General features: G+C 39.2%; 1 protein-coding gene across 1 annotated transcript in view; it reads right to left on the bottom strand.

Annotated features, from left to right (window-relative positions):
• The window catches only part of CLCN5 (Cl-/H+ antiporter 5), a 201168-nt gene that overhangs the window by 59589 nt on the left and 126910 nt on the right, over nucleotides 1–14669 (bottom strand). Inside the window, exon 3 of the mRNA XM_090264459.1 lies at nucleotides 1369–1515. Within this exon, the coding sequence (XP_090120585.1) occupies nucleotides 1369–1515 (147 nt within the window). The remainder of the gene's footprint in view (nucleotides 1–1368; nucleotides 1516–14669) is intronic.

Genomic DNA, 14669 nt, shown 5'->3' with positions numbered 1-14669 from the left:
CCTTGTCTAGTGTGGCTCAAAGGATTGAGCACTGGCCTGTGAACTGAAGGGTCATCAGTTTGATTTCCGGCCAGGGCCCATGCCTGTATTGTGGGCCAGGTCCCCAGCTGGGGGCATGCAAGAGGCAATCTCTTGCACATCGATGTTTCTCTCTCTCTCTCTTTATCCCTCTCGTTTCCTCTTTCTGAAAATAAATAAAATATTTTATTTTAAAAAAAACAAAGTTATCAAAAGCAAGGCAGAAATGGATAAAGATCCGTTTAACCTACATTAGATAAAATATTGATAATATCATATGAACAGGAAATTTCAAAAACAGAAATTTAAATAATTAGTAAACATGAAAATACACTCAACCTCATTAATTTTAAAAGGCAAAATTTAACTCAATAATGGGAATTTATTTATTTTACTTATTACAATGTAAAGGTGAAAAAAGATTTATAATATTCAGCACCAGTAAGGCTGTGGGGAAATAAGCAATCTCATACATTCATGGTACAGAAACACTTTCATATGCATAAAAGATATTTGTGTACATATACACACAAGGTTGTTCATTGCAGCATTGTTTGTAATAGCAAAAGCCTGGAAACAAATGTGCATCAACAGAAGCTTCGTTGAAAAAACTATGGCACAGCTATACTATGAAATTGTATGCAGCCATTGAAAAGAACAATGTTACTGGATAGCCAAATAATAGATGAGGGGAATTTTCATTTTATAAATGTATTCCAGATACAAAACAAAAACCCTTTGTTATAAAAAAAAGAGATAGGATTTGAACAGACACTTAAAGAGGATATAAGGTTGGCAAATAAGCACACAAAATGATGGTCAATATCATAGGCCATTAGAGAAATTAAATGAAAACCATTATGAGGTAACACTACACATCTTATTGTACATAGGTGGTTTGGATGCAAAATGGTATAGCCACTCTGGAAAATGGTTTGGCAGTTTCATATAAAAGTTTAACATACCATTACCATATGACCCAGCAACCCTGCTCCATGGTATCCTACTCAGCCAGAAAAAAAAAATGAGCAAATTACATGAATTTTCAAGGAGTTAAGCTGAATAAATAAAGTCACTCTCAAAGGGTAACATACTATGTGGCTCCATTTCTATATGACATTCTAGAAAATGAAAAACTACAGGGAGAAAGAATAGATCAGTGGGTTGGAGGGGGGAAGGTCTGACTGCAAAGGGAGTGTTAAACTGTTCTGTATCCAAGTGTTGGTGGTGGATACCACAATCTATGTATGGGTTAAAACTTACAGGACTATGCACCAGAAAATAAATTTTACTATATATACATTAAAAATAATCTTTAAAAAGATAAATTGTCACCAGTAATAATGATACCTTCTATTTCTCCATCTAAGGGAGGAACATCATCTCTCATGGAGAAATCCATAGCTGACCCTGGTATGTCCATCAAGTCTTCATCACTGGACCTGCTCTGGAAGCTATTAAAGCTCCCCTGCTGAAAGCCTCTATTATCCATGGCTCCTGTGCAGAAAGAAAAACAGGAGGCTTATTACAGTGACTCCCAAGCACTTTACCATTTATTATTTTTAAATTGTGGTAAATACACATAACATAAAATTTGACCCATTTTTAAACTAGACAATTCAGCATCATTAAGTACATTTACATGTTGTGCAATCATCATCACTAGGAATTTCCCAAAATTTTTCATCATCCCAAACAGAAACTCTGTACCCAATAAATATAATTCCCCATCCTCCTCCCAGCCCTGTATAACCTCTATTCTCTGTCTCTATGACTGGCTGATTCTGGATATCATGCAGATGTAATCATATAATGTGTGGCCTTTTTTGTCTGGCTTCTTACACTTCTCATAATGTTTTCAAGGCTTATTCATGTTATAGCATGTTATCAGTACCTCATTCCTTTTTAGGACTTAATAATACTCACTGTATGACTATACCACATTTTGTTTATCCATTCATCAGTTTATGGACATGTGGGCAGTTTTCACCTTTTGGGTTACCATTTATCCTTGTCTTTTTTCATACTCTTATTTTGACAATATAGAAGTGTAGACTACTTAATATATTCTGTTACCCTCCAGATGTAATATACTTCTACCTTTACCATGTAGCTGATAGAAGTTTTTTGAGAATCATGCAAACAAACAAACCAAGTGAGGACACATGTACAAAACTCACAGTAGTTTATGGGTAATCAATTGAAATAAAAACTACACATCAGTATTGCAAAATGTGCTAGCCATTTGGGATTGAAGAAATATTATCTATACCTCCCAGAGCTCCTCACACAGCATGGATACACAGAAATACTGAGGAAAAGAGACATACTGTGCCATTCAATGTTGCTCTCTGCTCAAGAAATTAATATTAAAGATAAAACATTTTTACATCCCAAGTGTGAATCTTCAGATATAAATTTTACTTAAAAATATTATTTAAAAAAAACAGCATTATAGCCAACTTTAAGTTTTCTATCCTTCCCCCCTCCAATTTTTTAAAAATAAAATGTCAATTGAGAATCATAGAAAAGTTCTATTGGATTAGACAAATAATATTCCTTTTGCGGTATTCCAACGTTTTTAAGAAAGTTCTTACTCTAAGTTATCAGAATCATGTGTGGTTAATTTGGTAAAAACGAGATAGAACACATTAAGCAATAGGCATGAAAAAGTGGAATCATAGCAGATAAATTAAATATTTTAGACACTGAACATAAAGGAAAAAGAACCAACATTTATCAGCTATTTATCAATTTCCAGGCTATGTGCTTAAACTAAACTCTTTCACTCAGTTTTTCCAAAGATCTTATGCTATGGTATTATCACTCTTAGTGCAGATAAGGAAACTGAAGCCCAAAGAGGCTAAATAACTTTCCCACTCAATGTTTTTAAGAAGTTAAACTCTAAACCATGTGTTCAATTTCATAATATCCCACTTGTAATAAAGAGACCAGCCTGACTAAAGTGTGGTATTTATGAACCACAAAGTATGTAAAAATCATTGTGGTATAATGAGACAGATACAAAAATTATGCTAGGAAGGCCAGATGAGATGAAGATTAGAAGATAAAAAATGGAGATACCTCAAAAAAATAAAAATGGATCTGACTTTTGATCCAGCGATCCCACTTCTGGGAATATATCTGAAGGAACCCAAAACACTAATTCAAAAGAACATAAGCACCCCTATGTTCATTGTAGTGTTTTTTACAATAGCCAAGAAAATGGACACAGCCAAGTGTCCATCAGTAGATGAGTGGATAAAACAACTATGGGACATTTACCCAATGGAATACTCGTCGGCAGCCGTCCGTCTCGAGAGACGATGGTGTAGCTTCTTAAGAGTCTATCTGCACCGCCGAGAATGGCTGTGCAGTCTGACTCGGGAGTGACACGGTATCTGTCTCCTCCTGTGTTAAATCGACATCTTGCGATGACGCTGGAGTGTCCTCTCCAGTGGAGCTGAAGCTACAGAGCCTCGAGAGACGATGGTGTAGCTTCTTAAGAGTCTATCTGCACCGCTGAGAATGGCTGTGCAGTCCGACTCGGGAGTGACATGGTATCTGTCTCCTCCCGTGTTGAATCGACATCTTGCGATGACGCTGGAGTGTCCTCTCCAGTGGAGCTGAAGCTACAGAGCCTGGGCAGGGTGATATGGAGGGTCTGCTGTTGCCCATGCAGCAGACCCCCCCTCTCTTCGCAGCTGAAGGGTCCAAGGGAAAGACGGAGTCAATACAGCTTGGCTTCAGGTGCGCCGCAGGAGTTGCCGGTGTTGACTACAACGTCAAACCGCCTTAGGGACTCCGGCTCCGGATTTTCTGTCGGGGTTTACTCCCTTAGCCTTTCCCCTGAAGAGGTATGCCGCAAGGCAGCGGAGGTTTTTTGGAATCAGAGTTTTCCTTCTCTGAAATGGAATACTACTTGGTCATAAAAAAGAAGAACATTATACTAAGTGAAATAAGCCAGTCAGAGAAAGGCAAGTGCCATATGATTTCACTCTTATGTGGAATCTAATGAACAAACTGAACTGAACTAACAAGCAAAATAGAAACAGACTCATATATGGAGAGCAGGCTGACAGCTATGGGCAGGTGAGGGGGTGGAGGGATTGAGCAAAAAGAAAAAAGGACTCATTGACATGGACAACAGTGTGGTGATTACTGTGGAGGAGGGGAGTATAAGTGGACTAAATGGTAATGGAAAAAATTACAATAAAGATAGAGTTACAAAAAAAAAATTGGGAGTTATCAACATCAAAGTGATGGTTGAAACGCAGAGAACAAATATTCCAAGGAAAACCCGCCATTCACTTATGGATAAGGAAGAATATAAATAAAAGAAGTACATTCCCAATATCCTTCCTTCATATACACAAATAACTTGAACTCTGTGCAGATGTGAAGTAAACAATAGGTTTCCCAGGAACATTACCATGCTGATGTGACATTTGGTTAGGTAGGTGATTTACCCAAAGGTACTAGTAATGTACAAAATTACTGATCATAAAACCATTTCCTCAGCTACAAAAGCTCTAATAATGCTACGTGGATCAAATGTGTCCTAGAACACTAAGAATGCATGCTTTGTGGTTGTCTTGGCAGAGCTCTTTCACTGCTCCCCTTTCCATCCTTGCTGAACTCTTCCCCCTGCTAAATCCTGCTTCCTTCACTCCCCTTCTCCAAGCCCTCCTGCAACAATGCACTTAAACAAATTCCCTGGTTCAGTTACACTTCTAGGGATCCTGACCTACTACAGGATCCTTAGTAGTTTTTTTCCTATTACTAACAACACATAGAAAATCCTGAATCTCTCTGTCTCCCCTTGTCATCCAAAAAGAAGTGCCTTTACTCTGAGATAACAGCCCATCTCTGCCTTACTCTGATTTACAGAAGCCCTACTCCTTATCCACAGGGAATATGTTCCAAGACCTACAGTGGATTCTTGAAACTACAGATAGCACCAAACCCTACATATAAGTTTTTTTCCCTGTATATACATATAATAAAGCTTAACTTATAAATAAAGCACAGTAAGAAATTAACAATAACTGATAATAAAGTAGAACAATTATAACAATATGCTGTAATAAAAGTTAGGTGAACGTTCTCTCTATCTCTGTCTCTCTCTTTCACATAGGATATCTGGCAACTGAGATGGCTATTAGGTGACTAACAGGTGGGTAGTGGATACACTGGACAAAGGGATGATTCACACTCAGGGTGGAATGAAGCAAGGCAATGAAATATTTCATCATGGTATCCAGAATGGTGTGCAATTTAAAACTTATGCATTATTTATTCCTGGAATTTTACATTTAATATTTCTGAACCACAGCTGACCGTGGTTAACCGAAATGCAGAAAGTGAAATTGGATAAAGGTGGACTACTGTACTTAATTTTATCCTTTGAGGAAACTTACTATCTCTAGGTCTCATCCCTCCCTACCTCAAGCTCCCGTTCTGAATTCCCAAGAACTCCACTTGACACTTCTGTTGCTACTTCAAATTTAATAGGATAAAAATAAAAAAGAAAAGCGGAAATAACATTAACTTGAGCACAAAAAAATAAAATCCAAACAAGGCATGTTCCCAGCCCTCACCCTCCACAACAACTTTCCTTTTAAGATGCAAGTGGCCTTAGAGTCAATATTTGCACTTAATATTTGTCTAACTCTGGGATTTACTACATTCAATAAACCTACAAAAAGCACTTAATGTCAAGAGTAGGTATTCTGGGTTTCTAGAAATCTTAGCTGAAAATAAGCACCATTTTAGCTGATGAGAAGAACTGAGTCTAACAGGGTAGTGCACCTCAAGAGGTTTTCTTTTTGTTTAAGTTTATTAAATGCCTATGAATTCCATATAGTAACTAGCACTGAATGAAATCAAGACAATTTGTAAAATGATACGGAATTCTTTCCCTTTCTCCCCACTGTTTACATGTCTCATTTGGGAAATGATTTTAAATATAGCTAGCAAATCTACATTAGCCACACAAATCATAAAAAGAAACTGTACAGGGAGTCCAAAAGTAATTTATATTTGGCTGTGGGATATGTCCTGTAGTCATATTTTCAAATGGATATAACTATGTTTCTGGGAATTCATTAAAACAAAAGCATGACCATTCAAGATGAAGATTCAACAAAGGCGAAGCAGGAAAACTTACCAGTTTCCCCACAGGGACCTTTCAAACTCCTTCCTGTAACCCACTAACGCAGAACAATTCAGCTAAAGTGAGCTTCCTCATGCAAACATTTCCTGGAGCAGCTATCTGGTACAGTTTGGGTTATAAAGTGCTTCCTTAACAAGTACATAGAAATAAAGGGTCAACAAAAGAAAATTAAAAGAAGCAAGTAAATCAAGCAAAACAGATGCTATATATGGAAGTTCAACAAAGGAAATTAAGTACAATCAGTAAAACTCAAAGTGATAATTTGCCCATGGATAATCCATTCTGGTACAGTTACTTTACAGATATCAAGAAGTTCAAGAGAAAAAGTTAAAGCAGCAGAAAACTGAGGAAGGAAATCATTTAAAGCTGAGATCTGAACCCACATCTAGTTGAACTCTAAGCTCAGTGCTCTCTCCATAACACTCTGGGGCTTTGCTATGACACGGTGTTCTAGAGAATGACACATCTGGAATAAATCAAACCTCTAGATGGCCACAAGCCTGAGGCCAGCCAGATTTTATGGTAGGTCAAGAACAAAGCAAGGGAATTTGATTTATTATCCCAACTGGTGGATTATAAATAGGGCTTGTCATATAATGGAGGCCTAGGGAGGAGAACAATCAGGGAAAAATGTTGTTTGGGTAGATATTTGTGTTACACAGCTTACACTTTCAGCTTAAAGGCATTTTCAGTTCCTTTTGTCACTTTCTTGCTTAAAAGCATAAGTTGGTTCACTGTTGCCTATAGGGTCAAGTTTAAATTTCTTTTCACTGCATTCAGGGCCCTATCAAATATAGATCCCATCTACCCGGATAGACTTACCTTCTACTACAGATTTGTTATACTCCAATAGGCACATACTTTTATGCCTCCATAACTTTGCTTAGGCCAAATACTCTATCTGGAATTTCATCCAACCCCCTATCCTCTTTTCAGACTAGTGAAATTATATTCAGTCCATCTACGGCCAGTTTAAACAGGCTTTTCCCTCAATATCCCTTTGTTCAGACATCTACAAGGGGGGGGGGTCCCCAAAAAACTGGAATTATCTTCTGGAGGGTGGGCCCCTTATAGTACAGTCTTCCCCCAAGGTGAGCGTTCTAGGAACACAGCTGGTGCTGTTGAGAGACTATGTTCAGCTTCAGTGAATTATTTTTGAAGACTCTTTCAACGTGTTTGCCCATTTCATGATGGGTAATTTATGAGCACACCTGCCCACATTGCACTGCGTGTTTAGCAGTTTTTGACCAAAAACAGCATGACCCCTATGCCCCACCCTCCCTACTCACCAGATCTTGTGCCACGCAACTTTTTGTTGTTTCCCCAGTTGAAAAAAGTTGTCAAAGGGAAACGTTTGTGCTGATGTGGAAGAGATGAAACAAAAGGGCATCAAAATCGACTAATTCAAAAACTGTTTTGAGCAGCAGAAAGTCTCGATAGGTGTATTGCATCAAATGGAGAGTACTTTGAAGGTGACTTAAGTTTAAACAAGTAAGAATAAATACACAATGCTTTATATATAAATTCCAGGTTTGGGGGGGCCTTCCTCATATGTTGATTGCATAATCTCTTCCACTGAGTCTTGTGACTACATACATACATGTCCTTCTCATTTCTGTTGTTCCAGCAACTCTAGTGATCCAGAGTACATGTTTGATAAATGCTTATTGAGGAGGATTCCAGTTGGAGAGGAAGAGTTAACAGTCAATGACATATTTATATGCCTGACACTCAGTAAATCTATGCCTTACACTATGAGGGTAGGGAATTGGGGATATAAAATGCATTTGTTACCTGTCACTATTCTCAAGGAATTTATGATCTAGTTGAGGTGAAAAGTTTTACATAATGTCATTACACAACAGTTAAGCATTAAATTTTTAGAATAAATATTGTAATCAGCATTCAGAAAATGGAGAGTAGATTTTAAGCTAGAGAGGTCTTCGGGGAAGAGAGAGGGTATTCTAGGCACAGCAAAAAATGGCCAAAGGCTTAAGATGAGAATGAAACTGGCATCTGTGCTTGACCAGAGGACAGGGTAGGTGTCTTTGAGCAAATGGATGGAGAGTGATCATGAAGGACCTGGGAAGACAGTGGAGTTACTGTGGTTTTGAGGAACAACATGATAAAAACATGATTTTAAGAGGAAAGTGTGGCAGCAGTGGGCTGGAAGATAGAAGGAAAGGGTTGAAAGGGCAGTTTGCTACTTTCAGTTTCAATGTAGGTGATTTGAGAAAGAAGAAGAGTGCATATTACCAACAGTTGTACTGAAAGATCAAGGGAAGGTGTGCTAGTTTGTGCTATAGCATACTGGCATCTTGTTTTATTAGTGACAGTCATGTGTGTTGGTTCAAATAAATAAATACATCCAAAGAAGCAATAAATTTTTCTATTTCTTATTTTTGCTCCACAAAAATATCTGTTGACCTGCTCATGGCATTTTGGGTAAGTAATATATTCCAGACACTGCAAATGTACAAAAAGGAAAATGCAAGAGAAAGAAAGGCTTAAGAGAGATATTATAGCATTTACCAAAACATAAGTATTGTCATATCGTTAAAAATAAAACATGAAGTATAACATTGAAGGTGATAGGAACTGGTACACACATAAAATTGTTTTTTCCCTACCCACTATACTTCGAGCTAGTTGAGGACAGGGTGCTAAATCTGTGTTCCTAAGTGCCTGAAACACAGAGAAATCTCAGTAAATAATCTAGTTTATACCTCAATTCCAATTTTAGGTACTTTATATGGGAAAGCAGAAATGAAATGTAAATCATGGAGAGTAATTTCTGAGATGTCATAGAAGTTGCTTATTTAGGAGATCTGGATCAATCCTTAACCCAAGGTACCTTCTCTGTCAGAATTCTGATCTTCACCTGTGAGTCATCCTCACAGATGAATAGAGGTTATGAGAAAACACAGGATTCAAAGCAAGCATTAACAGAGCAGCAGTTCTTAAACTTTTTGGTCTCAAGATGCCTTTAGTCTTAAAAATTATTGAGAAGCACCAGCCTGGGGACTATACTAACTCAGTCCTCCAAATACTCGAGACACCAACCTGCCAAGCTTGAGTCTAGCAGAAAGGACTGTTGGCAACACCCAACAGGAAGCTTAGGTATGCTTTTCCTCTGAAAAAAACCATAGGAAGACACTCAGAAGACACTGAACTGTGAGGCTTTGGCACAGGGGCCGATCTCTCCCCTTGACCTGCAGGCTCAGCTAGTACCACTCCCAATGGGAGACAGTTTTGTGCAGCAAAGTGACAATGGAGAGATCATACCTCAACATAACAAAGGTCATATGAAAAAACCACAGTCAATATTATACTCAATAGGTAAAAACTAAAAGTGTTACCCTTAAGAACAGGAACAAGACAAGGATGTCTGCTTTCACCACTCTTATTCAACATAGTACTGGAAATCTTAGCCACAGCAATCAGACAAGAAGCAGAAATAAAAGGCATTCAAATTGGAGAGGAAGTAAAACTCTCATTATTTGCAGAACATGATACTACATAAAAAACCCTAAAGACTCCACCAAAAAAACTACTAGAACTAATAAATGAATTTTGTAAAGTAGCAGGATATAAAATTAATATTCATAAATTCGTGGCATTTTTATACACCAATGATGAACTATCAGAAAGAAAAATTAAGAAGACAATCCGGGACTTCCAGCCAAGATGGAGGCATAGACAGACACGCTGTGTCTCCCTCCACAACTAAGAAGGAATACAACTACCTCAAAGCTAGAAACAACCAGAAGTTCCAGAAAATCAAACTGCATGGAAGTCCAGCAAACAAAGATATAAAGAAGAAATACTCATCCAGACAGGTAGGAGGGGTGGAGCCAGGGCAGAAAGGACGCAGTGTGGTGGTGGCAGCACCAGGTCGGCAGAAAGTGCAGTCGCACATTTTAAAAACTCAGAAGGGACACCTGGGGAGCGTTCCTAGCTCCTCACTGGATCTTGCAGCTCACGGTCCCAGCACCAGGGAAAATGAAGCCTCATTGCTTCTGACTGTGCAGACCAGTGGGGGTTGGGGTAGAGGCAGAAACTGCCAGTCTCAGCAGAGTCTGCTTGTTTAAAGGGCCCCCATGGTCCTAAAATGTCTGCAGACCCACCCACTCTGGGAATGACGACCAGGGCAGCAGCTAGAGAGGCGCCAGTCCGGTGCGGAAGTGGGAGAAGTGCCTGGAAAAGGAGCGAGTGCTGGGCAGGCGGCATTGTTCCCTCTCGGACCTCTCCCCTACATGCAGCGCCACAACGTGGTGAAACGGATTGTCCTGTACTGACAAATCCCTAAGGCTCCCCACCATACAATGTAACAGGAGCGACAGCTCTACCTGGGACACAGAGGCAAACAAACACAGGAGCCTGTCAGAATGAGGAGACAGAGAAGTATGGTCCAAAAAGGGGAATGAATCAAGGTTCCAGTGGGAGAAATAAGTGACGAGGAGATAGCCAACCTCACACATGAGGAGATAGACAACCTAACAGATGAAGAATTCAAAACACTGGTGATAAAGATGCTCACAGGCTTCACAGATATGCTTCAGTACGACAAGAAGTGAAGGCTATGCTAGGTGAAATGAAGAAAAATCCACACAAAACCAACGGTGAAGGGAAGGAAATCAGGGTTCAAATCAATGATCTGGAACATAAGAAAGAAAATCAACCAGTGCAGAATGAGGAAGCAAGAATTGAAAAAAATGAGAACTTCCCAAACTTTGCAAAGGAGATGCACATACAGGTCCGGGAAGCACAGAGGGTCCCGGGCAAGCTGGACCCAGAGGGGACCACACCAGGACGCATCATGACTGAGATGCCAAAGGTGAAAGATAAAAAGAGAGTCCTGGGGGCAGCAAGAGAGAGGCGGAGGGTTGCCTACAGGGGGGTGCCTAGAGGACTATCAGCTGATTTCTCAGAGGGCACTTTGCAGGCAGGAAGGGACTGGCAAGAAGTATTCAAGGTGATGAAAGGCAACCTGCAACCAGGACTACTCTATCCAGCAAAGCTATCATTTGGAATGGAAGGGCAGATGAAGTGCTTCCCAGACAAGGTGAAGCTACAGGAGCTCATCATCACCAAGCCATTATTATATGAAATGTCAAAGGGACTTACTTAAGAAAAAGAAGATCAAAACTATGAACACTGAAATGACAACAAACTCACAGCTATCAACAACTAAATACAAAAAATAAAAACAAAGTCCAACTAAACAAACCAGAATAGGAACAGAATCATAGGTATGTGGATCAGCTGGAGGGTTATCAGCTGGGAGGGGGGAGGGGGAGAAATGGGGAAATGGTGCAGGGACTAAGAAGCATAATCGGTTGGTACAAAATAGACAGGGGGATGTTAAGAATAATATAGGAATGGGTGAAGCCAAAAAACTTATATGCATGACCCATGGACATGAACTAAGAGGGGTGGGATTGCTGGAGGAAAGGGGGGTACTAGGCAGAGGGGAGCAAAGGGGGAAAAATTGGAACTACTGTAACAACATAATCAATAAAATATACTTTAGAAAAACAATCTCACTCATTATTACAACAACAAAAAAATAAGGTACATAGGAATAAATTTAACCAAGGAGGTAAAAGACCTGTACTCTGAAAATTATAGGCTACTGAAGAAAGAAATTGAGGACGATACAAATAAGTGGAAGCATATACCATGTTCATGGACAGAAAGAATTACCACCATTAAAATGTCCATACTACCAAAAGCAATCAATAGATTCAATGCAATTCTTATTAAAATACCAATTGCATATCTCATGGATCTAGAAAAAATATTCCAAAAATTGATATATAAGAGAACCCTGAATAGTGTCGGAAATCCTGAGAAAGAAGAACAAAGTTGGAGGTATCACACTACCTGATATCAAATTATACTATAAGGCCACAGTAATCAAAACAGCATAGTACTGGCATACATACAGATTGTCGTCGTCGTCGTCGGCAGCCGTCCGTCTCGAGAGACGATGGTGTAGCTTCTTAAGAGTCTATCTGCACCGCCGAGAATGGCTGTGCAGTCCGACTCGGGAGTGACATGGTATCTGTCTCCTCCCGTGTTGAATCGACATCATGCGATGACGCTGAAGCTACAGAGCCTGGGCAGGGTAATATGGAGGGTCTGCTGTTGCCCATGCAGCAGACCCCCCCTCTCTTCGCAGCTGAAGGGTCCAAGGGAAAGACGGAGTCAATACAGCTTGGCTTCAGGTGCGCCGCAGGAGTTGCCGGTGTTGACTACAACGTCAAACCGCCTTAGGGACTCCGGCTCCGGATTTTCTGTCGGGGTTTACTCCCTTAGCCTTTCCCCTGAAGAGGTATGCCGCAAGGCAGCGGAGGTTTTTTGGAGTCAGAGTTTTCCTTCTCTGATGTACCCTGACTGGAAGATCGAACCAGCGACACTTAGCTCGCAGGCCGACGCTCAATCCACTGAGCTAAACCAGCCAGGGCCACATACAGATCAATGGAACATAATAGAGAGCCGAGAAATAAACCCATACCTTTATGGTCAATTAATATTTGACAACAGAGAGTCAAGAATACACAATGTGGTAAAGATAGTCTCATCAATAAATGGTGTTTGGAAAATTGAACAAATACATACAAAAAAATGAAACCAGACACCAACTTCCACCATACACGAGAATGAATTCAAAATGAATTAAAGACTTAAATGTAAGTTGCAAAACCATAAAAATCCTTTAAGAAAACACAGGCAGTAAAATATCAGATATTTCTCATAGGAATATTTTTGCCAATATATCTTCTCGGGAAAGGGAAACAAAGGAAAAATAAACAAATGGAACTAAAAGGCTTTTACACAGCAAAAGAAACCACCAACAAAATGAAAAGGCAGCCCACTGAATGGGAGAACACATTAGCCAATAATACATCTAATAAGGGGTTAATATCCAAAATATATAAAGAACTTAATAGAACTCAACACCAAGAAAACAATCCAATTAAAAAATGGGCAAACGATCTGAATAGACACTTCTCCAAAAGAGGACATACAGATAGATTACCAACAGACATATGAAAATATGTTCACTGTCACTAATCATCAGAGAGGTGCAAATAAAAAGCACAATGAAATGTCACCTCATGACTGTCAGAATGGCTATTATCAACAAATCAACAAACAAGGAGTGCTGGCGAGGATGTGGAGTAAAGGGAACCCTTGTGCACTGTTGGTGGAAATGCAGACTGGTGCAGCCAGTATGGAAAACAGTATGGAGATTCCTCAAAAAAGTAAAAATGGATCTGCCTTTTGACCCAGCAATCCCACTTCTGGGAATACATCCGAAGAAACCCAAAACACTAACTCAAAAGAATATATACCCCCAATATGTTAATTACAGCGTTATTTACAATAGCTAAGACTTGGAAACAGCCCAAGTGCCCATCAGTAGATGAGTGGATAAAATAGCTGTGGTACATTTACACAATGGAATACTACTTGGCCATAAAAAAGATGTCTTACTTTTTGCAGCAGGATGGATGGACCTGAAGTTTATTATGCTAAGTGAAATAAGCCAGTCAGTGAAAGACAAATATAATATGATCTTACTTAAAAATATATATCTCACATAGACACAGAAAACAGTGTGGTGTTAGTCAGAGTAAAAGGGGGGATAAAAGGGGACAGAAAGAGACTTTGCTTTGGGTGATGGGCGCACAATGCAGTGTGCAGATGATGTTTTGTTGAGTTGTACACTTGAAACCTGTATGGACTTTTTAGCTAATGTCACCCCAATAAACACAATTAAAAAAAGAAATATACACTTAAAATTCCTAAATAATCTTTAACAAATGGAATGTAGCGCCACATTGAAGGATTTGCCTGATATAGAGGGTTTATTCCAAGAACAAAAGATTGGTATCACAAAGGAAAGATCAACCTAGTTTATCAGATTGACAGATAAAAATTTAAAAGCCATACTTATCTCAACATATATCAGGAATGAATTTTTTAATTTACATTTATGCTGAATTTTAAAATATATTTCAGGCATAGGATTTCTTTCTTGACATGATATAGAATATTTAAATTAAAGCCAAAAGTAGTAATTAAAAGCAAAAATCTACAACCATGATTACTCTATCCAGCAAAGCTGTCATTCAGAATGGGAAGGCAGAGGAAGTGCTTCCAGGACAAACTAAAATGGAAGGAATTCATCAGATCCAAACCACTGTTACATGAAATGTTAAAGGGACTTGTTTAGGAGAAAGAGGATCAAAACTATGAACATTAAAATGAAAACTGTATCACAACAACCAACAACAGAAGCTAGGGAATTGAAACAAAGGCAAACTAAGTAGGCAATGAGAGTGGGAAAAGAATTATAGGTATTGGGAACATTATGGGGGGAGGTCAGCAGGGGGGAGGGGGAAAAGGGAGGGAGATGGTACAGGAATTAAGAAGCATCATAGGAGGGAGTGGAGTAGACAGGAAG

This window comes from Furipterus horrens, unplaced genomic scaffold (assembly GCF_987537825.1).
Source record: "Furipterus horrens unplaced genomic scaffold, mFurHor1.1.pri manual_scaffold_17, whole genome shotgun sequence".
Lineage (NCBI taxonomy): Eukaryota > Metazoa > Chordata > Mammalia > Chiroptera > Furipteridae > Furipterus > Furipterus horrens.
This window is presented reverse-complemented; position numbering and strand designations above follow the sequence as displayed.